This window comes from Phocoena sinus, chromosome 1, assembly GCF_008692025.1.
Source record: "Phocoena sinus isolate mPhoSin1 chromosome 1, mPhoSin1.pri, whole genome shotgun sequence".
Classification (NCBI taxonomy): domain Eukaryota; kingdom Metazoa; phylum Chordata; class Mammalia; order Artiodactyla; family Phocoenidae; genus Phocoena; species Phocoena sinus.
This window is the reverse complement of record NC_045763.1, coordinates 109,356,445-109,384,137: the sequence shown is the minus strand read 5'-3', so window position 1 is coordinate 109,384,137 and position 27,693 is coordinate 109,356,445. Positions and strand designations below refer to the sequence as shown.

At 41.4% G+C, this 27,693-nt stretch overlaps 1 protein-coding gene across 5 annotated transcripts in view; it reads left to right on the top strand.

Moving 5' to 3' along the window:
• The window catches only part of LOC116754717 (myomegalin), a 37,377-nt gene extending 9,684 nt beyond the window's left edge, over positions 1-27,693 (top strand). For 4 of the 5 annotated variants that reach the window (XM_032633618.1, XM_032633603.1, XM_032633621.1 and 1 more), the window contains exons 2-8: positions 7,271-7,421; positions 18,338-18,570; positions 20,124-20,175; positions 21,018-21,205; positions 24,838-25,071; positions 26,081-26,212; positions 27,469-27,693. In XM_032633618.1, the coding sequence (XP_032489509.1) occupies positions 7,300-7,421; positions 18,338-18,570; positions 20,124-20,175; positions 21,018-21,205; positions 24,838-25,071; positions 26,081-26,212; positions 27,469-27,560 (1,053 nt within the window). In that variant the 5' untranslated portion in view covers positions 7,271-7,299 and the 3' untranslated portion in view covers positions 27,561-27,693. The remainder of the gene's footprint in view (positions 1-7,270; positions 7,422-18,337; positions 18,571-20,123; positions 20,176-21,017; positions 21,206-24,837; positions 25,072-26,080; positions 26,213-27,468) is intronic. The other variant, XM_032633629.1, reaches the window with a different exon arrangement.

The following is a 27,693-nucleotide window of genomic DNA, read 5'->3' as shown; positions in this document are numbered from 1 at the left end:
CTCTCAATCAGCTCTGAAGGTAACTGGAGATTTTTCTCTGGGGGCTGCAATAGAGGATCTTTGGCTAACAGGTCAGCCATAATATGTGAAGGCACGTATCCTGCAATTAAATGAGAGGGATTAAGTGACAGCATATTTTGATGTGCATGGTGGCTACTTTAGTATATACACATTTCAAAATTTATTGAGCTGTGTGAAAAAGTCAAACCTGGAAGACTTTAAGATTTACTATCAAGCTGTTTATTACTACAAACAAGATAGTATGGGAGTGGCAAAAGGATACATGTATAGATAAATGGAACTGAATTGAGACACCTGAAACAGACCCACCTTATATGGTCAAATTATTTTTTTAAAAAGACACTAGAGCTATTCAATGGGGAAAGGAATATCATTTCAATAAATAGTGCTGGAACAACTGGATATCTATGTAGTGAAAAAACCTACAATCCCTACCTCACAATATATACAAAAGTTAATCTGAGTTGGATCATAGATCAAACCATACAAACTAAAGCTATAGCGTTTTATAAGAAAATACATGAGAATATCCTTGTGACCTGGTAGTAAGCAAAGATTTTCTAAATATGACACAGAAAGAAGTAAAAAATACAATGATACATTAGGCTTTAACAACATTAAAAAGTCTTCTTATGAAAATATACCATTAAGTAAGTGAAAAGTCAAGTCACAGATTGGAAGAAAATAGTTACAAAAGATATCTGACAAAGACTATGTCTCCAGAATATATAATGAACTACTACAGTTCAGATTAAAAACGGAAACACCCATTTTTTAAAACAGGCAAAAGCTTAAACACACTTCAAAGAGGAAGATATATTAATGGCCAGTAAGCACATAAAAAGTGTTCAATATCATTAGCTGTCAGGGAAATAGATATTAAAACTACCTTGAGATACCACTCCACTCAGTAGCATGGCTAAAATTATAATGTCTGAAAACATCAAATCTTGGTGAAGATGTGGACAAACCGGAATTCTTATACATTTTTAGTGGGGCTGTAAAATGTTATAACCACTTTGGTTTGACAGTTTCTTATACATTTAAACATAAATTTACATAAACATCCTTTTGTTCCCAGAAACACTTCACCTAGATATTCTTCTAAGAGAAATAAAAACACATGTCCAGGGGCTTCCCTGGTGGTGCAGTGGTTGAGAGTCCACCTGCCGATGCAGGGGACATGGGTTCATGCCCTGGTCTGGGAAGATCCCACATGCCACGGAGCAGCTAGGCCCGTGAGCCATGGCCGCTGAGCCTGCGCATCCGGAGCCTGTGCTCCACAACGGGAGAGGCCACAACGGTGAGAGGCCCGCGTACCGCAAAAAAAAAAAAAACAAAACATGTCCATACAAAAAAAATTGTAGCGAGAATGTTCATAGCATTTTTATTCACAATAGCCAAAACTTGAAGCAACCCAAATGTCCATTATCAGGACACTGGTAAACAAATTGTGGTATATCTATGCAATGGAATACTACTCAGCAATAAAAAGTAATAAACTTTTGATATACTCAACAATATGAATAAAACTCAGAGCCATTATGCAGAACACAACAGCGTTCATATTCCATTATTCCATTTACAATAACTTCTCGAAGATGTAAAACTAAGGTGCAAAATATCAGCACAGTGTTTTTCAAAAATAATGCAGAGGATAATGACAATGAAAATGATGATTCTACTAAGTATAACATTGATCGAGTAGCTACTAAATTTAGGCACAGCTAACAATGGCAGAATGAAGTAGACTACTCCTATTAGGCCCATTTTACAGAAGAAAGAATTGAAGCACATAAAGTTTAAGTTACTTGTCCAAGGCCACACAAGGGCTGAATCAGTTTTACAAACCAGAACCTGTGCTCCTGAGCACAGATTGACCAGGTCTTTCTTCTCAGTTTTAGGTTTTTCTGGTTTTCTCAGCTGTAGGGATAAGAAGGGGAGAGAGAAGGAAAGAGAGGGCCAAAGAAAGAGTGAGAGATGGAAGTACAAGGATCTGTGGTTATCGAAGAGCAGAGCAGGAAACTATTGTGAATGTGTTTACATCAAAGGTTGTAAAAATTTGGGGGAGTCTGGGTTGGTGGTCTGCAAGCAAGCTATGGATTCTATAGTGATTAAGGATTGTGCTGAGGTCAGGAGATGAATCATATATGTAAAAGCTGAAAGCTGAAACATTAAAGCTTCTAGAAGAAAATGTAGGAAAATATATTCACAATCTGGGGATAGGAGAGATGTCTTAGAGTAAGATGCCTTAGCAATAAAAGAAAAAATAAACTAGATTTCATCAAAATTAAAAACTTTTGCACATCCAAAATCACCATAAAGTAAAAAGGCAAGCCACAGACTAGGAGAAGATATTTGCAATATTCATAACTGAAAATGACTCTAGTATTGAATGTATAGAGAACTCATAGAAATAATAACAAAAGCCAAGCCATATAAAAATGAGCAAAATACTGAAATAGACTTTCTTCACAAAAGAGAATTTCTAAATGGGCAAAAGACCTAAGAGATGTGCAATATCATTACTTATTAGGGAAACACAAATTAAAACTACAATGAGATAAGAATAGGTAAAACTTCAAAGACAGAGAACGGCAAATGCTGACAAGAATGTGGAATAACTTATATCTTGCTGCTGTTGAGAAGGTAAAATCGCACAGTCATTCTGGAAAACTGTTTTGGCAGTTTCTAATAACATACACCTACCCCGTGACTGAGCAATTCTACTACAAAGTATATATTGAAGAAAAATGAATGCACATGTCTACAGAAAGGAATTATACAAGCATATTCATAGCAGCTTTGTTCACAATAGCCAAAACTAGAAATAGCTCAATTATCCATCAACAGTGATATGGACACACACAGGAATAACCTTCATGAATAACACCAAAATAATACACTCAAAAACACAGATGCATCAAAAACATTATGTTGCATGAAAAAAAAAAGCCAGACACACACAAAAAGTATATTTATTTATGTGAATTTCAAAACAGTCAACACTAATCTATGAAGCTAGAAATCAGATAGTTTACATCTACTTAATTATATGTTCTTGTTGAACCATTTTGAGGAATTTACAGACATCATGATCATTGAACCTAAGTACTTCAACATGCAAATGACTTCATCTCTTTGATTATCATTTATGGACTCCAATATTCTGTTTTTTAATCCACTAGACTGTGGTCAGCAAACTCTTTTCTGAAAAGTACCAGATAGTAAATATTTTAGGCTTTGCAGGCCATATGGTCTCTGTTACAACTGCTCAACTCTGCCATTGTAACACAAAAGCAGCCATACATAATACATATGTGGATAGGCCTGGCTCTGTTCCAAAAAAAAAAAAAATTTACAAAAACAGGCTGTGAGCCAGATTTGGCCAGTAGGCCATAGTTTACTGACCCCTGCACAAAAATCACAATTCTTTTTCATGCTCAAATTATCACAACTTATGCCACTGGGAATTCCTTAAAGCTGGCTATGTGTTTTTGAAAAGATCCTAATAGTTTGTTAATGAACATTGCTTTCTGGTCCAAGCTTTCCCATGCTCACCTTGTAATTCCCCTGCACCATTCCTGGAAGTAGTCATTTCTTTAAGAAGTCTGCTTCATTTTGTGGGTAATGGTATTAAAGACCAAAACCTGGACACTGTGGATACTCACTGAACTTTGGGTGATGTTGCTTTTAAACCAATTCAGTTTACAGTGCTAAAATAGATTCTAACTGAATTTATTTCTTTTACATGTATCACATACCCATTTAAAAATAACAGTGTGGGGCTTTCCTGGTGGCGCAGTGGTTGAGAGTCTGCGTGCTGAGGCAGGGGACGCGGGTTCGTACTCTGATCCAGGAAGATCCCACGTGCCGCGGAGCGGCTGGGCCCATGAGCCATGGCCGCTGAGCCTGCGCGTGGGGAGCCTGTGCTCCGCAACGGGAGAGGCCACAACAGTGAGAGGCCCGTGTACCGCAAAAAAAATTAATAATAATAATAACTGTGTGTGTGTATCTATTATAGATTTTTGGTTTGTGATTACCAGAGGTTTATATATAGTAATCTTTATATCTGTATCTATGTATGATTATTTTGAGTTGCTGATCTCTTAAGTTCAGACACATTTTAACAACCCTGCATTTTTACTCCCCTCCTCCTATGATTACTGTTTTTGACATCATATTTTACATCTTTCTGTGTTTCCATTAACTACTTATTGTGGCTATAGATGATTTTACTACATTTGTCTTTTAACCTTCCTACTAGGCTTTATAAGTAGTTGATCTACTACCTTTATTGTACATTTGCCTTTACCAATGAGATTTTTCCTTTCATAATTTTTATATTTCTAGTTGCGGCCTTTTCTTTTCTGCTTAAAGAAGTTCCTTTAACATTTCTGGTAAAACTGGTTTCATAGTGCTGAACTCTTTTAACTTTTGCTTGTCTGTAAAACTTTTGCTCTCTCCTTCAAATCTGAATGAGAGCCTTGTGGGGTAGAGTATTTACGTTTTTCCCATTCATCACTTTAAATATATCATGCCACTCCCTTCTGGCATGCAGAGTTTCTGCTGAAAAGTCAGCTGATAGCCTTATGGGAGTCCCCTTATATGTAACTTGTTGTTTTTCCCTTGATGTTTTTAATATTCTCTCTTTATCTTTAATTTTTGCCATTTTAATAATGTGTCTTAGTGTGATCCTCTTTGGGTTGATCCTGTTTGGGACTCTCTGTTCTTCCTGGACCTGAATGTCTGTTTCCTCTCCCAGGTTAGGGAAGTCTTCAGCTATTATGTCTTCAAGTATGTTCTCTGTCTTCTCCTTCTGGGACCCCTATAATGCGAATGTTAGTATGCTTGATATTGTCTCAGAAGTCTCTTAAACTGTTCTTATTTTTTAAAATTTGTTTTTCCTTTTTCTCTTCAGCTTGAGTGTTTTCCACTGCTCTGTCTTTCAGTTTGCTATTCTATTCCCCTGTATCATCTAATCTGCTGTTGATTCCTTCTAGTGTATTTTTATTTCAGTTATCCTGCAGCTCTATTTGCTTCTTCTTTATATTTTCTAACTCTTTGTTAAACTTCTCACTGTGTTCATCAGTTCTTCTCTCGAGTTCCTTGAGCATCTTGACCACTCCCTGTCCTTTAATATTTTTGCTGTGAAAACATCCACAATGTTTTCCAACTTTGTTCTTAAACAACTACAGGTTCTCGCAGATTTCTCTCTTTCAGGTCCTCTCTCTCCATTTCTCCCTTCCCATTCTGATACAGAATAAAAACAGTTCTCTTCTCTCAGGATCTGGCCTGGGTCTCTGCACAAGCCTCCTGGGAGGTCTTGTTGTCCTTGACCATGCCTCCCCTTCTTCTTTTCCTCCTCCTGAAGTTTCCCTTTTGGCCCTGACCCTTTCCCCATGCCCACCCACTGACCCACCACCCACTGAGACTGAATGCAGTTGAGTTGAGTGCGTGGAGCCCTCAACTCAATTGCATTAAGAAACAAGGTAATCCCTCTCACTCCTGTTGTGCCTGTGACTCTCTTTATAGTCTCAGCTGCTGTCACTAAAAACTATTGCTTGCATTTGCTATCCATTCCCTCCATTCCATGGCCTAGGTCTTACTGGGCTCTGTCAAGGGCCATTTCCAATGGCTTTTTGGCAGCCCAGGCAACTCTATCAAGACCCAAGTGAAAGAATAAATAAATCTGTTAGATTTTTTAAATTGGCACCAACATTAAGTATCCATTAATCATATTAAAGGAGATAAAATATTTTAAGGGCTTTGACAAAGTGGGAAGTAAATTGTAGATGCAAAAAACAATCATCTGTTAAGTAGCAAAGTTGGGCGAGGGTGGGAGTTCAGAAAGTTAAAATTGACTTCTTGTTAAACGAAACCCCTACCTGTTTCCCTACTTCAAGGGAAAGAAATCCAACATTGCATTGGGATATATTAATTATTATGGAATGAAAAGATTATGATTAATGAAAAATCATTATGCTAAATTTATTAGTCATACTTCGAACATATGCTCCAGTTTTTGATCACTCTGCTCTTAAAAGAATATAAGGGGCTTCCCTGGTGGAGCAGTGGTTGGGAGTCCGCCTGCCAATGCAGGGGACACGGGTTCGTGACCCGGTCCAGGAAGATCCCACATGCCACGGAGCGGCTGGGCCAGTGGGCCATGGTCGCTGAGCCTGTGCGTCTGGAGACTGTGCTCTGCAATGGGGGAGGCCACAACAGTGAGAGGCCCGCGTACCGCAAAAAAAAAAAAAAAAGAATATAAGGAGCGAAGTCTGGAGAGTTCCCAAAGAGAAATGGTGAGAATCACTAGAAGCCTTAAAAAATTCATTTAGGAAAAGCCACAAGAGTTGTTTTTATTGAAACTATCTTCAAGAAAATAAAAGGTGTTGAGAAAATATTATTTGTTTGATGTTTTCTATGCAACAACAAGATTGAACAAGGAAAATATGCTGAGATTTTTCTTTAGAAATGGATTGGTTGGTAGTATGAGCAAAAGAATACACAGATACTAAAACTGGCTGGTAAGAGAGGTGGTCTTTATTGATAGGGACATCCAGGGAGAAACAGGTAGCCTTGTGTTGAGTATGGCGGGCCATCAGAAAGCAGGGCTTCCTCAGGTTCTGTAGCTACCTCCACATTCCAATTCTAGGACTACAACTTGAGACCAGACACTCTGAGTCCTTCCCATGGTGCTATTGTTGAGTCCCAGTTACTGAGATTTGAATTCTGACATCTCAAATTTTGTTTCTGCCTACATGACTGTCAAAACTTAGGGATGATAAAAAAGCTTTCTGATTTCTGAAGGGACACTCCCAGGGAACTTTATCTCAACTGTAAGACTCAAAAATACTCATCCTTTAGCCCAGTTTAAAGCCCATTTATTTTCATTTGTTTACTTCATTGTTTGCTTGTTTTTAGTTCTAAAACTTCTCTGGACACTCCTCTTCCTCTTCATAGCAAGCAGCATCTCCCCCTACTTGCTGCATCTTTCCTTCAACCCAGTGGATCACCAGGGTCTTCATGGCTGATAAAGAACTCTTCAAGGGGGCACATTGTAGGCTTCATTGTTTACTTTCTTGTAGGTTCTGCTCTTGTGATTTTTATGCTCCTAGGGGACCCTTCATAGTAATCCAGCCTCTTTAAACCATTATTTTGTTTTGATTCCTCTAGGTAGCTTTGGAGGAATGTCTAGCCATTGTGGAGACCCAGATGCATTTCTTTTCTATCTTTCCTTTTAAAGGAGGCAGTAAGAGGGTTCTTTGTGAGAAAATGCTCCAACTGAAGACTGTGATGCATCAACCCTTAGAGAAGAAGGGACCTGCTGAGAGGGGAGTGAATGAGCAGAAGACTCAGGCTGAGAAAGCAGGATTCTCCTCTGTGTCCCACAGTGGGTAAGAGACACTTTGTTCAGAGACTTCTGTAAGAATTAAGTCATTGCTGTCGTAGCAGCTTTCAGGGTCTGTATTCAGGCTTTGTACCTTAACTGTAGTGCTTTCTCTTAAGACCTTCCTGGAAATTCTTTAAAGAAAAGTCTATAGTATTTTTATTTTATTTTATTTTTTAAAAAAGATCCACAACGTGGAACCAAGTTGTGTTTGATTTTTTTTAAGATTTTTTCATGTGGACCATCTTTTTAAAAAGTCTTTATTGAATTTGTTACAATATTGCTTCTGTTTTTTGTTTTGATTTTTTGGCCATGAGGCATGTGGGATCTTAGCTCCCTGACCAGGGATCAGACCTGTACCCCCTGCATTAGAAAGCAAAGTCTTAACCACTGGACCACCAGAGAAGTCCCTGTGTTCTTATTATTAATTACTTTATATTATTCAGAGTAATTTGGTTTTATTCTAACTAATAATGCATGTATTCACCAAATATATGATCTCATGGGTGCTTGAGATTTCATGGAACTCTTCCAGTCACTTGAATAGTGTCTCTTTTCTTCATTGATGGGAGCACATACGAATCTCCTGTTACCTGAGATGTTTTGATGGTGAAAGCTGACCCACATCAGTGCCTGAGGAGGTAGACTTATACAGAGGCTCCTCCATCTCCACCCCATTCTCTTGGAAGCTCATGACCCTGGTTTCTAGAATGGCAACTTGGATAAACTCAACATTTTAAATTTATTTTTTATTGAGGTAACATCGGTTTATAACATTATATAAATTTCATGTGTACAATCTTGTATTTCTACTTCTGTATACACTACAGTGTGATCAGCTCAATTTTACAAATAAGCTTACAAAATTGCCAAATAATGGCCTGTTGGCTAGATTTGTCAGTCTGTCTTTAACGGCTGTTTGCCTATAACTTTTGGAAAGCATTCAATTAATATGGGGATAATCTATTATACAGTTACCTGCGAGCACCAGTTACTGAAATACTAAATCATCACGAACTTGCTTAGTGGTTGAAGTGCAGCTTTGGAGGTGGTTACATTTTGCTTCATACTCCATTGGGTCACTGTCAATATGTACCACTTAAATTTCACTGACCCAGAGAATAATGTTAGAGCTAAAATAACCTGAGAGTTATTTTAGAACTGAGAACACTCAGGCCCAAAGATATGGTTGCTTGATCACAGTTGCACAGTAGCCTTCAGCAGAAATAATACCAGAATCCTGGGCCCTCAATTCACAAAGCCTACACTCACTTTGTCAAACACATTGAAAAAATTTATATTCTTGTGATCATTCTTTTTAAAAAATAGACTTTATTTTTGGAGCAGTTTTAAGTTCAGAGCAAAATTCATGGAAAGTACAAAGAGTTCCCATATACCTATCCCTTGCCCCGCACATGCATAGCCTCTTCCCCCAATGTCAACATCCTACACCAGTGTCGTATATTTGTTGATATTTGTTGCAATTGATGAACATCATTATCACCCAAAGTCAGTAGTTTACATTAGGGTTCATTCTTGGTATTGTACATTCTATAGGTTTTGACAAAAGTATGATGACATGCTTCTACCATTACAGTATCATATAGAATGACTATTCACTGCCCTAAAAATACTCTGCTCCACCTATTCATCCTTCCTTTTAATCCCTGGCAACCACTGACCTTTTTACTGTCACCGTAGTTTTGCCTTTTCTAGAATGTCATATAGTTGCAGTCATACACTATCTAGCTTTCTCAAACTGTCTTCTTTTACTTAGTAATATGCATTTAAGATTCCTCCATGTCTTTTAATAGGTTGATTGTTCGTTTCTTTTAAGAACTGAAAACTATTTCATTTTCTGGATGTACCACAGTTTATTTATCTGTTCATCTACTGAAGAACATCTTCGTTGCTTCCAAGTTTTGGCAATTATGAATAAAGCTGCTATAAACATTGTGTGCAGATTTTTATGTGGACATAAGTTTTCAACTCATCTGGGTAAATAGTGAGGAGTGTGGTTGCTGGATCATATGGTAGGGATATGTTTAATTTTGTAAGAAACTGTCTTCAAAAGTAGCTATAGCATTTTGCATTCCCACCAGCAATGAATGAGAGCATCTATTGCTCCATATCCTCACCAGCATTTAGTGTTGTGAGTGTTCTAGATGGTTGCCATTCTAGCGATGTATAGTAGTATCTTATTGTTGTTTTAATTGGCAGTTCCATGGTGACATTGATATTGAGCATTTTTATATGCTTATGTGCCCTCTGTATATCTTCTTTGGTGTCTGTTCAGGTCTTTTGTCCATTATTTAATTGAATTGTATGTTTTCTTATTGTTGAGTTTTGAGAGTTCTTTGTGTATTTTGGATAACAGTCCTTTATCATATATGTCTTTTTCAAATATTTTCTCCATGTCTGTGATTTGTCTTCTTACTCTCTTGACCATGTCTTTTGCAAAGAAGAAGTTTTAAATTTTAAAACTTGGTATTATATCTAAAGAGTCATCATCAGCAGCAGAAACTAACACACCATTGTAAAGCCATGATACCCCAATAAAGATGTTAAAATAAATAAATAAAAAGTAAAAAAAAAAAAAAAGGAGTCATTACCAAACTCAAGATCATCTAGATTTTCTGTTGCATTATCTTCTAGGAGTTTCATAGTTTTGTGTTTTACATTTAGGTCTATGATCTATTTTGAGTTAATTTTTGTGAAGGGTATAAGGTCTGTATCTAGGTTCATTTTCTTTGCATGTGGATGTCCAATTGTTCGGCACAATTTGTTGAAAAGACTATCTTTTCTCAATTATATTGCCTTTACTCCTTTGTCATAGATCAGTCAACTATATTTTTGTGGGTCTGTTTCTGGGCTCTCCATTTTGTTCTGTTGATTTGTCTATTCTTTCACCACTACCACACTTTCTTGATTACTATAGGTATATAGTAAGTCTTAAGGTTGGTAGTGTCTGTCCTCTGGCTTTGTTCTTCTCCTTCAATATTATGTTGACTCTTCTGGTTCTTTCGCCTCTCCATGTAAACCTTAGAATCAGTTTGCCAATATCTACAAAATAACTTGCTTGGGATTTTGACTGTGATTGCCTTGGGTCTTTAAATGAAGTTGGGAAGAACTGACATCTTGACAATATTGCATTTTCCTATCCATGAATATGAAATATCTCTTCAGTTATTTAGTTCTTCTTTGATTTCCTTCCTCAGAGTTTTGTAGCTTTCCTCACATGGGTCTTGTACACATTTTGTTAGATTTATACCTAAATATGTCATTTTGAGGGGTGCTAATGCAAATGGTATTGTTTCAATTTCCACTTGTACATTGCTGGTTTATAGGAAAGAAGCTGACTTTTGTATATTAACCTTGTATTCTGCAACCTTACTGTAATCACTTATTAGTTCCAAGAGTTTTTTGGTTGATCCTTTCAGATTTTCTACATAGACAATAATGTCATTGCAAACAAAGTTGTATTTCTTCCTTTCCATTCTGTAAACTTTTTATTTCTTTTCCCTATCTTATTGCATTAGCTAGGAATTCCAATATGATGTTGCAAAGGAGTGGTGAGAGGGGATAACCTTACCTTGTTTCTGATCTGAGTGGAAAAGCTTCTGGGTTCTTACTACTAAGTGTAATGTTAGTTATATGTTTTTTGTAGATATTCTTTATCAAGTTGAGAAAGTTTCTTTTTATTCCTATTTTGCTGGGAGTTTTTTTTTTAAATCATGAATAGGTGTTGGATTTTGGCAGATGCTTTATTTTGCATCTATTGATAAGATCATGTGATTTTTCTTCATTAGCCTATTGATGTGATGAATTACATCAGGTGATTTTCAAATGTTGGAGCCAGCTTTGCATGCCTGGAATAAATCTCACTTGGTCTGTTGTATAATTCTTTTTATACATTGTTGACTTCAATTTGCTAATATTTTGCTGAGAATTTTTGCACATATGTTCATGAAAGATATTGGTTTGTAGTTTTTTTCTTATAATGCCTTTGTCTGGTTTTGATATTAGGGTAATGTTAGCTTCATAGAATGAGTTAGAAAGTATCTCCTCTGCTTCTATCTTCTGGAAGAGACTATGGAGAATTGGTATAATTTTTTCCCTAAATATTTGGTAGAATTCACTAGTGAACCCATCTGGGCCTGGTTCTTTCTGTTTTGGAAGGTTATTAATTATTGAATCAATGTCTTCAATAGATATAGTTCTATTCAGATTGTCTATTTCTTCTTGTATGAGTTTTGGCAGATTGTGTTTTTCAAGAAATTGGCCCATTTCCTCTAGGTTATCAAATTTGTGGGATTAGAGTTATTCATAGTATTCCTTTATTCTTTTAATGTCCATGGGATCTATAATGATGTCCTCTCTTTCATTTCTGTTATTAGTAATTTGTGTCTTCTCTCTTTCTTAGTTAGCCTGGCCAGAGGCTTATTGATTTTTTCAAAAAAACAGGTTTTATGCAAAAAAATTACCTAGATACATTTTAATTGTTATTGTGATAAGTGCTATTTATTATTTGGAAACTGGCTGAGAGTAAATAATAGACCTATAGAATCCAGAATAATAAATGTGTTTCAGAAAAGAGCCTTGTTTTAAAAGTAGAATTAGCTTCATTTATATCTCAGTGACCCCTGAAAGTCAGAAGAAGAGGATGCATGGTACTGATAAAGATACTAGGTTGAGAGTTTGAAGCCAAAATTTTTAATGATGGCTCTTCCACCAACCAATTACGGGGGTTCAGATATATCCCCCCTCAGCTTTATTGAGATATTTTTGACATATGTCAAATATCTTTCTTATTCTTTGTGAGCCTCAATGTCTTCATCTGTAAAATAAGATGAAGTCCCTTCCTGAACTAGTATTTTATACCTCTTGATGGACTAGGATGTTAAAGGGTCTGTTATCTTAGTAAATGCAGCCAAGACTGGGCCTTGGCCCCTGATGTATATCTGTGTGTCGTGTGTGTGTTTCTTACAAGGAACACTATGCTAATATTATATCCTGAGATAGAGCTGAAAGAGCAGATAGGAGAAGACGCATCTTCTTAGTTGGAAAAAGAGAATAACAAGAAGAAGGATGGAGATGATGGCGGTGCGATGGGAACGGGTAGCCAAAGTTGGTGTGAATGAGAAAGTTAGAGGGAACTGAGTGTAAAAAATCCAGAAATGACAACATTGAAACTATTGGATCACTAAAAATAGTAATTAGTAAGAGTTTATTGTGCACATAAAAACAGTTCATGAACTGGGAACTCTTAAATGGACAGTTAGAATGAGGCTCAGAAGTATATTGTTATAAGATAGCTCATATAGTAAGAATGCAGAGACTGTTGATTATTTACAATGATTTGTTATAGCATTAGAGTTTTCCTAATGATCGAGGTTTGGTTAAAACTGGCCACCTCATGCCAATTTGGGGGAACAGCTTAAGTTTTGTTTATGATTTTCAAAGGCACTTACGAGAGGCAGCCCAATGTAATTTTTTCTTGTTTTGTAGATTAGGTTGAGTTTAGCTTCAGTAATTTTCTTAATACTATAATCAAAGATTTCATTGTCATTATCTATTTTAAAATCTGTGTCATTATATATAGGAGTTCAGTCTCCATCATCTGAGTCAAACCAAAGGGTGCGATTAAAGAGTGAGTCCAGAACATGTCCTAAATCAAGTCCAGTACCATTAAGGTTTACTATGCATAGGGACAGATTGCCAGCAATGAAGTTTACAGTGATTACAGGCCATCCTTTGGCTTCTGAAGCTTCCTCTCAATGGCAGATTAATTGGCCATCAGTATTAGCTGAATGGCCAAAGGATGGATACTAAATCTTTCTGTAAGGCCATTTTTCCTGTCATCCAAGTATGTATAAAACCTGGTTCTAATATTAACTGAGAGTCTCCCTGAGCATTTAAGTGGCTACACTTAAATAATAATAACATAACAATCATTTTGATTAGTAAAGGAGGGTATGCATTGAATGGTAGACCTTAGTGGGTAGAGAAAATCCCTAACAGAAAAAGGAAAATGAGTTTGAATGTTTTGTGTTTGTAAAATAGCAATATCACAATAATTGTTATAAAAATAAGTCCTGGAAGAGAATGGGGAATCCAGCAGAATCATGTTCTGTGATCTTGGGTGTAAGCTGTCTACCTGATGTTGTCATCTGCTTTGAGTGAAGATTTTTTTTTTTCCTGGAAATCTTTCATTTTAAGTCAGCTGAAGGTTGACAAGTTCAAGAGTCTGGTGGTGGTGCAGGGAGGCGTCTCTTCAGTTGAGAGACATGGATCCAAGTTTCAATATCCCGTAATTTAACTGCTGTGTGAGAAATTTTGAAAAACCTGGTAGGCCCCTTTCCATCAAGGTTCAAGTGGAGTTTTTCATTGATATCTCTTCCAGAATACCTAGTCTCCAGGTTCCAGCGTAAGGGATACAAAGTCCTCATCAGACCAAGGATCTCTGAAAGTCTCCTTGACCTGTTGACTGTAAGCTTTTGAATATTGTATTAGTGCCCTACAGTATTGGGTCATATTAGAATTTACAAGGGCAGGATGTGCATGGGGTTCTCTTATCAAAGGCATGGGTTGTCCAGTGGTGATTTCACAAGGGTGTTAATTTATGTTTCCCAAAATGTGTTGACCTCATTGTCATGAGGGCTGAGGGTAGCACTTTAGGCCAAGGTATTCCTGTGTTTTCAGTCAGTGTTGCCAATTTAAATTTTAGAATGCCATTGGTACATTCAACTTCCCTAAAGACTGAGGCTGATAGGGACAATGATAATGCCATAATGTTTGAATAACCTTGGTTAGTTGTTTTAAAACCTGTCTAGTGAAGTGAGTCCCTCTAATATTTGAAATTTCATTTGGGATTCCCCACAATGGAAAAACATTTTCTAATAATTTCTTGACTACAATGTTGGCATCAGCTTTCCAACATGGGAAAGCTTCTATTCCTCTAGACACACCATTACAAGTACATATTGATAGCCCCTAAAGGAGACAATTGAAAAAGTTTAATCGTAAATATTCAAATGGTCCAGACAGTGGGGGAGCAGCCCTTGGAGTTACGTTAATGGTTTTACCCATGTTATATGATTGACAGTTTAAACATTGATTATAAACATGTCTTGCTAATTTAGAACAACCGTATCACTAACATTTTTTCATAATTTGAGTCATTTTGTCAATTCCATTGTGGGTAGTCTCATAAAGTGCTTGCAAGAGTGGTAGTTTGAGAGATTCAGGAAGCACCAGACAGCCATTTGGGCCCTCTGAAAGTCCTCTTTTTTATGTTACATATTCGTCCTTCTTCATGACACTTTTGTATCTTTCAGCATCAGATACAATTTTTTGCCTATTACACAAATTGTCTTAAGTAATCTGATTTGGCTCTACCGTGGACGGTAGGTTGTGGAAATTCAGGAAAAATGGCTATGTGCCATTTTATGGAGTTCATTTAAATTACAAAGTTTTGGTACCTTAGTAATTTCTTGAGTAGTAGCCTTAGCATGAAAGTCAGCCATCACATTTCCCTGGTATTCAGGGTCTGATCAGTGGGTACGAGCCTCAGTTTTTATGACAGCAACTTGTGAGGGCAATAATAGTGCAGAGAGGAGGTCAGCAACCTGAGGTCCATTTTTATAGGTGTATCACTGGACTTAAAAATCTTCTCTGTTCCCAGAGCATACCAAAGCCATGGACCACTCTGAAGGCATACCTGCTATCAGTGTAGATATTTGCAGTTTTTCCTTTTGCCAATTCACAGGCTCAAGTGAGGATAGACAGTCCTGTAGGTTGAGCTGAATTAAACTGAGGAAGGGACTCCTCTTTCTAACAGTTCGTGTCGAGTAGTTACAGTACATGCAGCTTGACGTTCCCCTTCAGAATTTGTGGCATAGGAGCCACCAACACAGAGTACTAAATCTGGGTTGGCTAATAGGGTTTTCTGTAAAACTCATCTAGGAGTTAGATTTGGGGAGCCAAATTCAGCACCATTGAGTCTCTCTCTGTCAGGTAAGCGTAGGAAGGTAACAGGGTTTAAAGAGCGGCAGCAAAGAATGCTCAGATTAGGAGGCAGAAGTAGAGTCTCATGCTAATCTACTAGCTAAGAAATGGTGTGCACGCTCAATGTTTAGCAAACTTTCTACAACATGAGGAACCTGTAAATTTAATTCACTTCCCTGAACAAGTTTCCAGGAGGATCCCACAAAGGAATTTAAAGGCTGCAGCTACTGCCTTTAAACAATTTGGGTATGCCCGGGCCACTGGACCTAATTGTAGGCTATGGGTCTATTTTTTTCCTCCAGATTTTTGCATAAGAACTTCCAAAGCCTGATTATTACATTCCTAAACAAATAGCATGAAAGGTTTAGGGTAGTTGGCAGGTTGGGGGCCGGTGGGCGGGTCCCAATGCAGGAGGATTTTGTAAAGCCCGTTAGTTTCAGTAAAGCCTTTCTCATATTTTGTTTCCCAAGGAAGAGGTTCTTGAGTGTTATTTTTAGTCAATTCCTACATAGAGTGGAGTAGCTAACAAGGAAAAGTTAGGGACCCTGGCTTGTCAATATCCTGCAGGTCTGAGGAAACCTCTAAGTTCTTAGTCATAGGTTGGGTTACTTGGGGTGGTACTTATTCTTTCTGGAGACAGAAAGTGTCCTTTTAGAGATAAATCATGACCTAGGTAATGTACCTTTCCTTGTGAGAACTGAAGTGTATCTCACGAGGCCTTATGGCCTTTATAAGCCAGTCGTAACAAATATTTTGAATTAACTCCTGAGTTCTCTCTAGATGAGGAACACAGAAGTAAGTCATCTGCATATTGAAGTAGAATTTCTGAGATTTTGCAGTGTGCTTAAATCCTTAATGCATCTGAAGCAGCAGTAATAATAGTATTTTCCTGTACTTATATTACATTTGAGAAAGGCTTTTATACGTAATAGCTCATAAATGTTTACTGAATGTATCATTTGCTAGATACCATGTTAGGCACCTGGAATCAATAAGATCTGGTCTCGGGCTTCCCTGGTGGCGCAGTGGTTGAGAGTCGCCTGCCGATGCAGGGGACACGGGTTCGTGCCCTGGTCTGGGAGGATCCCACATGCCATGGAGCGGCTGGGCCCGTGAGCCATGGCCGGTGAGCTTGTGCGTCTAGAGCCTGCGCGTCCAGAGCCTGTGCTCCGGAACGGAAGAGACCACAGCAGCGAGAGGCCTGCGTACCGCCCAAAAATAAATAAATAAATAAGATCTGGTCTCTTCCATGGAGAAACTCAAACCGGTGGGGAAGGAAAGTATACGAATAGATAGCTTCAACAGAACACTCTTAACTGTTCTAACCTCTGGGTGTTTTGGAAGCCCAGATGAAAAGAGTGTAGGACAAGGCCATCTCTTCCTAAGAAGCTGTCACCCACTGAGATGAATTTCTGAAGACAATCCCATTTCACAGACCTCTGCACAAGTGAGTGCAGGCTCCTTCTTAAGGAAAGGGTTTTCTGCGTCAATGGAGAATCCATAGGCTCCCTGAGAGGACACTTAGGACAGGAACACAGGGAGAGATGAGTGGAGGTTTGCAAGCACTTCTCTTTTCCATTATTGAAGAACTGTTTACTGAGAGCCCCCTCTGTGCTTGCCTGTGTCAGCACTGAAAGAATTCTTAGCCTAGTAACCAGTATAGCTGCTTAATGACTTGAGAATTGTTGGACAGAAATGTGAATAAAGTATAGGGTGGGTTAAAAGGTTCAAAGCGGGTTTTATGCTACTTGACCTGCCCTGATGCCCATTCAGGCTCCTTCCAACACCTGGATTGCCTGTTCCAGACCAGCGACCCTGGGCCTCAGGCAGATTTTCGCTTCTCAGAAAACAAACACCTGTGCTTTCTGCTGGCACAATACAGACAACACTGCCTAGGTCTCCAAGAGAAAATGGTGAAATCAAAAGCCGTTGGTTCTGCTCTGGCACATCTGTAGAAACACAGAGGATGTCAAGTTGGTCTTATAAGTTCACCATTACCAAAGTAATGAATGATAATCTGTCTTCATTTTGATAAGTTAAATGCTTTATAGGCTTTGCTGTACTCATCCCAACATTTAAAATAAATTTCAATCCTGACCGTATTTCTAAAAAGGCAAAGAAGCTAAATGACTCTCACTTTGCAGATAAAGAAACTGAGGCACAAAGTAGTAAAGTGACTTCTCAAGTTTGCGGTGGGAGGACAGAGTGCATTGGGCTTGCTGATTCCTGCTCATACATCTAACCTCTTTGCCTCCCTCAGGAACAAGATAAACTAAAACCTTCTCTTCTACTCTTCTATATAACAAATAGTAGTTATATTGGCCAAGATATCATAGGATTCTAAATTAATTCAGAACATTTTTTGGAGATCATATTTTTCAGATCATTCTTTTGAACCCTATGGGCAAAACTGTAGCAGTTACACTGGAGAATACAGAAGCAATAGTATATAGTGATTAAATTAAGGGCTTGAGGATGTCTTGCCAATCAAGCCTTGGCTGTCTATGGAAAAGGCACAGATAGGTCCATCCTGGTGAAAGAAGAATCCCGCTGCCTAGACAAGTGGTCTCTTCTCTCACATAATGCTTTTCCTTTCAACTTTTCAATTAACACCTAGCTTTGTTTACTGTATTGAAATGGATTATAAGCTGAAGAGAGGGACTGGGAGCAGATTTTACAGTAGAATTAAAGAAGAAAGCCATTTTCAGAAGTATAGGGCAAGGGGAAAGATGATCTTAGCAGGGGTCTTTTACACAGAGAAACACATCATTCTCTTTACCCCATTCCAGTCACTAAACACGTGCTAGAGTTCAGCGTGGAGGCTCTTTCGGTGAAATTCTCAAAGCACCTTCTGCTGAAGCGCCATAATCTATCAGTCACCCCCTTCCACCCTTAACTGTTTCTTTCCCGCCTTAGGAAATATTCCTTGATCCAGGATCAGGCTCGAGAGTTGACCCACCTGCGGGAAAAGATGAGGATTGGGAGGGCTGTCTCTTCCCTTCTCATCCAGCATGTCAAGAACACAGCAAAGACCTTTGAAGAGCTCCTCAGCAGTAATAAGATTGACTGCTACATGGAGCAGCATTTCCGTGAGCAGCTGACCAAGAGCAGCCAGCTGGCAGAGAGCCTTGCCAGCAAGTTCAACACAGGTAATCTGGCCCCAGGCCTCAGGAGGGCCTTTAGTCCCTCCCAAGGACCTACGCTCACACAGGCCCACACTCATCCACGAGCGACTTTTCAATCTGGGGTCCTGCTTTGTAATCACCATCTTGAGGCCAGAGTAAGGACTGGCTGGTTAGGAGCAACAGAGCGGCACACAGGGTTGAGGATGCCATGATGATTGCCTGCTCCTCCATCTCTCATGGAATATGGCTGTTATGACAGGAGCTATCAGTGGGGGGACAGCATTTATCTGAAACTAATTGAAAGAGAGGTGTAGTAGGGGCAGCTAGTTGTCTTGAAAAGAGCCCTAAACTAGGAATCTAAAGACTCTTGCTCTAGCCTGTATGTGATCATTACTAGTTCTGGACATATTCATATTCCTTTTGATATCTGTTTCCTCACCTAAAAAATGAGGTCAAATAATACCAGCCCCTAAAGTGTGCATGATTGTTCTTAGGACAAATAAACAATATTAATCAGAGTACTTCAAAAGAATGATAAAAGGATTTCCCTGGTGGCGCAGTGGTTGAGAGTCCGCCTGCCGATGCAGGGGACACGGGTTCGTGCCCCGGTCTGGGAAGATCCCACATGCCGCAGAGTGGCTGGGCCCGTGAGCCATAGCTGCTGAGCCTGCGCGTCCAGAGCCTGTGCTCCGCAACGGGAGAGGCCACAACAGTGAGAGGCCCGCGTACCGAAAAAAAAAAAAAAAAGAATGATAAAAGAATCTTGCTGATTTGGGAATGATTTAGGCGCTCTGTGTATTAGTACCTTTTGTGGAATATTTATTTCAGGAGCCTTTTACATAGAATATTGCCTGGAGACCTGAGGGCACATAGTGAGAGCAGGCTTGAGGCCACTGTGCAGGCTCCTGGTGGCAGATGCAGAGGTGGGAAAGGGATGTCTGTCACCTCTACAGAGGCAGGAGTAGGTTCTGCATGAAAGCTGTGATGGGACACACAGACACGGGACTGGGAACCAGTCTTGTGGCAGGACTTGGAGGCTCTGCCTGGAGTGGTCCAGAGGCCAGCTGGACAAGTATCCCATGATCTGTGGGAAAAGAGACATTTTCAGCTTTTTACTCTGACTCAGGGCAGAGCGAGTAGAGATGATGATCTTCACGGTGGGTTCAGGAAAGTCTGCCAGACAAGTTCTCTAAAGACTCCACCCAGTGTCTCCTGAGAAAATTCAGAGTATCCTGGACTTGAGAGTCAAGCAGCTTTGTGTCTCTGATCCCAGAGAGAGAACCCAATGTGTGTTTGTATTTGGTAAATGAGAGCTGTTTAAATTATGACTGATCCTTTTTTTTTTTTTTTTTTTGCAGTACGCGGGCTTCTCACTGTTGTGGCCTCTCCCATTGCGGAGCACAGGCTCCGGACGCGCAGGCTCAGCGGCCATGGCTCACGGGCCCAGCCGCTCCGCGGCATGTGGGATCTTCCCAGACCGGGGCACGAACCCGCGTCCCCTGCATCGGCAGGCGGACTCTCAACCACTGCGCCACCAGGGAAGCCCTGACTGATCCTTTTTTAAATTTGCTTTTCAGATGACTGTATAAGTAAGAAGAATCAAAGAGAACAGGTGCTGCGGGACCTCAGGTAAGTCCAAATTTTCAGGAGCTATGAAAGATATAATCTGGTAAAGGATCCAGAGCGAAGGCCAGAAGATCAAAGGAGCAGAAGCGCTCACCCTCCATAAAAACCAAACAGCTGATTATACCATTACACTATTATGTATACTGAGCGACAACGTGGTCTCATTTCCTATTTTTTTAATTTATTTTTCTTTGGGTTCCAAGTCTCGTATTAATTCACTAATTTAGTAATATAGAGCTGCTCTAGCCTAACTCTCCAGTCTTAGGAGTCTCCTGTACTCCCAGGGATCACCTCTGATTTCCCCTAGATCTTTAAAAACTGGAGTGAGATTATACCTGATATCTTCAAGTGTGACCCAGCGAGTGCTGGCAGGTGTTAAATGGCTACAAATTTTCTTTGAAAGAAAAAAGATTTATACTATAAATATGACATAGATAGATTTATACTGTGTATAACTATACTTAGGGAAGGAGGTCTAGAAACTACAAGACTCCCAGAAGGCAACATTGCCTCAGGAAGCAGTTTTAAATACTATTCAGTGGATTATGTCACAGAGTATATTGAAATCTTACGGGCCTGTGGGTGTCTTGTGAAGGAACCGTTAAGTGTTACAGAGCCTGATGGGTCTTCTCTCTTTCTCAGGATGTTTGTGGCCAAGGCACTGGACACTGTTGTTCTCTCCTGCCTCCCAACTCTCTACCCCCAAATGGAAATGGATTGTTTGGTTTCTTCCCTAAAGGAACAGTCTCCTTGACTCCTGGGGCCTCCCTTGTGAGCACCCAGCTCAATACAGCTGTGGTGTTCGGGTGACTTTCACTTTTCCTTCTGTCTTTCTTACCCCCTAGTATCTTAAGGGAGTTGCAGAAGAAGGGTAAAATGACAGAAGTCCTAGAGACCAAGCAGGATGCCCGGCCCCAGACTAGGCCCCAGACCCGCTCCAGCAGCCGTGCCCAGTCCGCTGCCCATCGCTCCCCTAGCAGCACCTCTCCGCTGTTTGATGAGCAGGAAGTGCGCCCTGCGGTGGATGTGGCCAGTAAGTATGCAGAGAGCCTCCAGTTTCTGGGTGCTCGCTTATTTGTCTAGGCCAAGGGGAGGCGTCTTGGCAGCCAGACCCTGCAGATCCACTGTGATGCACCTGGTTGAGCACAGGTCTGGGGCTCGGTGCCGAGCACAGGCCCCAAGGGTGTCAGATAGCTTTTCTCCATTCCCAGTCCCCGACGTCGTCAGCCACCAGACCCCATCAGGCATGTACATGGTATTGGACTTGAGGGGAGGGGTCATGAATTGGGAATGGGAGGGGACAGATGCTCCTCATCACTGCAACACAGTCACGTCATGTTTCAGACTATGGATGCAAATATCATTAACATTGGGCCTCTGATTTTGGACTCTTTTGGGTAAACAGCCACAGTTCCTATTTTCTATTCACCACTAAGTATTCTTTATCATTTGTGGCTTTACAGATCCCACTCATCATTCTAATAATTCAGCTGTAATATCCTCTAAACCATCAGTAACTGGGACTGGCTGAATCCATCACCAGCATGCCCCTCTCCAGAATTCCCCAAGGAGGCCTTTAAGGCAGCCTTGCTAGGGATAGGAGGAGGAGAGTAAGTTTAAAATCAAACCTTCATTTTCTCCTGCTAAGCCTTCTCTTTATTTTCCCTGCTGAGAAAAGCATTTGAATTTTTAGGCAACTGTATGAGTCAGATTTTGGTGTGAACAACCAGGGACCAGGAAACCATCCTTAGTCCCTGGCTATATCTGCTTTTTGTTTTGTTCTCTTGTTTTTACCTGAACTGTCTGTTTTAGGCATGAATAAGCCATAATGGGTTTTGACCTGGTACTATGCCTGTTTGTCATTTTACCCTGAGAAGCAAAGCAGCGTAATGTTTCCTCACGAGTATAGCAGCCAAGGGAAGACAGGAAGTACACCTTTATTGAGCACCTATTATGCTTGTATTATTGACCACTACACATATGTTGCTTCATTTAATCAGGACAGCAATCCTCTTAAGTTGGTGCTGGTGTTCTGATTTTACAGCACAGCTAAGGACACTGAGGCTTGGTGAAGTAAGGGAACTTACTGAAGACAGCCCAGCTTGGGGTAACGTTCACTGTGAGCCTGCCTGACCCTAAAGCTTAGACTGTCCACTGAACTGCAGCCTCAGCATTCAGGGACCAAGCAGAGAGGGAGTCACTCCGTTGCACACCTCTTTCTGTAGGCTTCTGGAGCGAGGGTTTTCCCCATTCCACTCTTTCTGCCCCTATGCCCCACACAAAGGCCTAGCCTCTGCAAAGGAGACAAGACCCTAGACACATTGCACTTCCACCCATGAATTTATAAATGAATGGGGTGCCCTTGATATGTATGTGACATCATCCAAGGGCCTATGGGAGTTTTGAGTGCATCCTTGGACCATAGGCACTTGGTTCCACCTCAGCGCTGCCCTGAGGGACAGCAGGAGAAAGGCAAATACACCTTCTCCTTACCTGCAATTCCTGCCACTACTTGTAAGAATGGCCACATTTAAAATGTGGCTGCTGGAGTGGCACTCTCAAAGTATTGGCCTTATTTTCTGTTATTCCTATCTTTTCTGAGGGAGACTGAAGCCCTTCTTTTTCCCATCTGAAGTCATTATTTTCTCAGAGGGGCAATGGCTTATCACTACTTCTTCTTTGCTTTTGGGGTCAAAATGTCTAGGGTAGTTAACAAATGGTGTGTGGCAGCTTCACTGTGAGGCTGAATTCCTCTCACAGGAGGCACTTCTCTGCTGCTTTCCACATGCCGTGTAGGGCACGCTCCCTGTGTTGTGTGGCCAGGGGAGAATGGGACAAGAAAACGCTGATCACTGTTAACTGACAGACATGAACCCTCCTACACTCTTAGCTGAGAGTAAGTTGATTTTCTGGGGAGGAGATAAAGGGGCTTTGAAAGGGGTTGGGAATCACATTTTGATTGAGTTCCTACTTTAAGTGAGGCTCTGAACTGAAGGCTTTACTCTTTATTTCACTGTGATGTTAATTACATCTGGTATTATGTAAACTGGGGAAGGATACTGACTTAAGTAGGCAGTTCCCTAGAGGAACTTGGCTTGGTTGAGGGAAATAGGACTTCACTCCTCCCTGCTTAGAGGAGAAACCCGACTACTCTGTGGACCTTGATAATAATCCTTGAAAGGGGCGACTCTTGAACTTTTCTCTGAATTATGGCCCTGCCACCTAGCCAGGTTTTTTTTCTAAAGGGAGCCAGCAAAGGACATGATGGTGTTCTCGTAGGATCATTGAGCTGTAAGATACCATATATTTTTTGGTTCTACAATCCCCCATGCAGAAATACCCAGGTCATTCTTTGGACGGGAGCCAGACAATCAGCTATATTTAAGAATTATTTTTACAGTCTCATGAGCCATTCTGGGTGGGATGCAACTCACCACTTGCCACTCAGACACTCCTTCAGCCTCAGGAGGCGTTCAGAGTAAGCTGAGGCAGGAGGAGTGGGAGCCACCTTGTCTAGGTTTTCTGCACATCCGCCAGAAGTAGAGACAATTTTCCCTTCTTCATCCTCTTCCAACAACCCCAGTACAGAACAACCTCAGGAAGGACTAGCTGCTCTGTTGCTGGCAAGAGCATAGACTGTTGGGTGAGTGGATCACCTGTTCACAGACCAGCAATTGCTTCATCTCCTTAGTCTCATGACCTATATGATTGGCAATGAGTCCTGCTGTTGGAGGAGACATTTCTGAAGTACCTCCCTGGGAACATTCCAGCATTTGGGGATCATAGAGGGAGCTAGGAGAGGGGCCCCTGTACTTTTCCTGCGTGTGCACTGTGACCCTCAGACACTACATCTAACAACTACTTCTTGATATCATAGGCCAGGGATGCCAGTAACCTTGGGGTGAAATTTATGGTCCTTGAGAAATGAGTTTTTAGCTGATACTCAGCACTAGGCTGGGGGTCACTGATATCCACCTTAGTCTTCATTCCACGAATTACTGCATTACTTTTCTAAGGCTGCTGTAACAAAATATCACAAACTGGATGTTAAAAACAACAGCAGGGGCTTCCCTGGTGGCGCAGTGGTTGAGAGTCCGCCTGCCGATGCAGGGGACACGGATTCGCGCCCCGGTCCGGGAAGATCCCACATGCCGCAGAGCGGCTGGGCCTGTGAGCCATGGCCGCTGAGCCTGCGCATCCGGAGCCTGTGCTCTGCAACGAGAGAGGCCACAATGGTGAGAGGCCCGCGTATCGCAAAAAAACAAAACAAAACAAAAATAAAAACAGCAGCACTTTGTTCTCTCACAGTTCTGGAGGCTAGGAGTCTGAAATCAAGGCATCAACAGGCCATGCTCCCTTTTCCTTGCCTCTCCCTGACTTCTGGTGGTTGCAGGAAGCATCCTTTGCCTTGAAGATGCATCACTCCCATTTCTGCCTCCACTGTCATGTGGTCTTCTCCCCTGTGTATCAGTCTTGTTGGATTCAGGGTCCACCCTAATCCAGTATCATCTCATCTTAAGTAATTATATCCATAAAGGTCACAGTCTGAGGTTCCAGGTAGACATGAATTTTTGGAGGATACTATTCAACCCAGTATAATTATTTTTAAAACACTTCATTTCTGACTTCTCTGTTTGTTTCTCACTCATATTCCTTTCTGGACAGATGTGAGCCCAGCCACTCCTGCTGATTCAGGTTCATTGCCCAGCAACCATTCAGAAGCCATGTCTGCTCAGCCCTTCTGTCCTTTGAGTGGCACCACACAACTGAGTGGGACACCAGACCCTGGGCTTCATGGCAGCAGTGGCCCATGGGATGAGATGAGGCCTCAGAAGATGAATGCATCTGGGAACCTATCCTCCTTCTCCTCTTTATACCAGCCCAACTCCAAGCCCTCTGGTAAAATACAAAGGAGAAGTTGGTGAAATAGAGCCCATTGACAGGAATGATACATTCCTTTCCCGGCCAGATGGTTTTTTGTTCCTCTGTTAGACCCTGGCTCACAGAAAATGGGTGAGAAGATGAAAGGCAACATCCCGTGGGTCAGCCAGAGAATGAAGTCCAGCTCAGTGTTGGTGCTTTCTACGTGCCTCTCCCATTTCCCCTACCTAGGGACTCACTCTGGGCAGGACAATAAAGGAAGGCACTCTGAGGCACTCTGTAGGGAGGATGAGTTGCCTCACATTTGTGTGTTCCCTTCCATGGGGAAGGTAGGTCTTCCTTAGGTCAAGAGCTATTGCGGGATGGGAGACTGTTTCTATACACACACACACACACACACACACACACACACTTTGTATACAACTACAAGCCAGTCCTGCCTCTCAAACTTTGCCATTGGGTTTGGAGCCAGGCATCTGGCACCCAGTGGCTAGGGGTGCAGCTGTGTAGAGGAATGCCTTGAAGCAGCTCAGTTTCTGGGATGCAGACAGTGTAGCAATACAACATTTGAAATTCTCAGAGAAAAAGCTGGCCCTAAGCAAGATGTCCTGGTGGATGAAGCTAATTTTGGTCTTTCTACGCTTTCCTTTGTGCATCTTTTTCTCTCCTTGAAGGTGTCCCTTTCTCTCACTCCTCCTTCAGGTCCTGATACCTCCCCAGGCTCTTCCTTGTCACTTCTCACCAAAGGAAAACACTCAGTGTCACTCATTATTCACAGCCTGATCTAATTTCATCTCCACTTACCTTAGTCTTTCTGTCAGTGAGTGGATGTGATTGAGAGCCCAGGAGCTCTTTAAACGAAGTTGCCTGGTGTTTCCTGGGTGCCCAGTTGTGAGGAGGAAGTTGACGGAAGTATAGATATGGGCAGGGATCTTGCAGGGAGACCCTGGGCAGAACCCCCCACCTGCCCATGAGTGACAGCCTTCCCCATTTCCTACCTCTCCCATGTCTTGGTGGTACGCAACAGGGGCCGACCTGCTGGAAAAGAATCTTGTTGAGATCCAGAACCTGCGCCAGCGCCTGGAGGAATCCATATTCATCAATGACCGCCTGTGGGAGAGGCTGGAATATGTGCTCAGCAATGCTCACCAAGGAAAAAGTAAGAAAGGCACCAAAACCTCCTGGTTCTGTCCACATCTAGGAGTCTCAAGAGGGCATATAGGTTTGCAGTTATAAAACACATTGGTGTGCAGTACTCCACTCTTCCTCACAGTCAGCCCAGAGAGGGAAGCAGGACAGGCACTATTGTCCCTACTTTACAAATACTGACCCCAAGTGGCTTGCCTCAGGCAGGGCTAGTTTTCATCCTCAGGGGGCTGTCTGATGTGATGCCCATTCTTGTGACTCCTTATACTACCTGGTGCTGCCCCTGGGCTTGTGGCCTGACTGTCAAATGATAGAGCCAAGGCTTCCATGGTGCCCACTTCAGCAGAGGGAGGACCACATCCCACCTTCATGTTACTACCACATGCCCTGGATAGCACCTGCCACTCCCCCGCCCCATGCAAGTGGCCCGTATTTCCACACTTTCCATCCAGATGTTCTCGCTGGAAGACCAGTACTTCCACACTCCTTCTCCCTTGTCAGGATCAGAAAAAAGGTGACCAGAGCCCCTACAACATCACAGCAGCAGCCAATTAGGAGGAAAGACCCTGTTCTACAACTGCAGCCACTGACAGGAGTGTGTGGCCCGTCATGGACTCAGCCACATCATACTATTGTCCCAGTGCATGAGGCTCCCAGGTTTTCTGTTTGGCTAGGGCTGAAACTTTGGTGAATGCAAGGAACTATATCTTTGAAAGGATCTGTTACCCAAATGTGTGACTTGACTGGGTTGTTGTTATTCCCTGAGACAGTATCCACCTTTGGCTTCCATGGTTAGAACTCAGAGTCCATGCCTCAGGTCTACAGGAAGAAAAGGGCCTTCAGGGAAGCCAGCTGGAGTTTTCAGGTCACTTCCATATTCCTCCTTTCCACAGCAATACTCTGCTGCAGAATCAAAGAGAAGAGGGTGGAGAGTACAAAAATTGCGCAGATCCACACAGCCCAATCTAGATAAGGCTGCTTCTTATGAGATCCCACCTACAAGTCCCTGGACTCACAAGCTCTAGTTGTGAATAGCACTGAGAAATTCACATTTCATATATAAATCCCTTCTCCCATCTTTGCAGATAACCAGAGGGTCACTGGCTGTGAACTGAACACCAGCTTGGTGTCTCTTTCTCTCCCTTTCCCATTTCCAGCTGAGTGTAAATGAGGAAGGGAAAGAATGTCAGTTTCTGTCTGGAGCAGTCAGTGAAGAGAGTACCCTAAGTCCCTCCAGACTTCATTGCAGCTCTGTCTCTCCCTCCCTAGGAACTGCACAGCCAGCTCCAGATATCTCCCTTGCGACCCCTCATTCATACACTGAGAGTCACTATTCTGGCTCTGATAAGGACATCTTGTGACATGACAACAGGAGGGTCTAGAGATATGTTCTCCAGATTTTCCAGCCCTACCCAACAGCATTCGTGGATGTAAACTTGGAGGCATCAGATATTACCTTTAAATGAATGGATCAATTTAATAAATTATTATTTA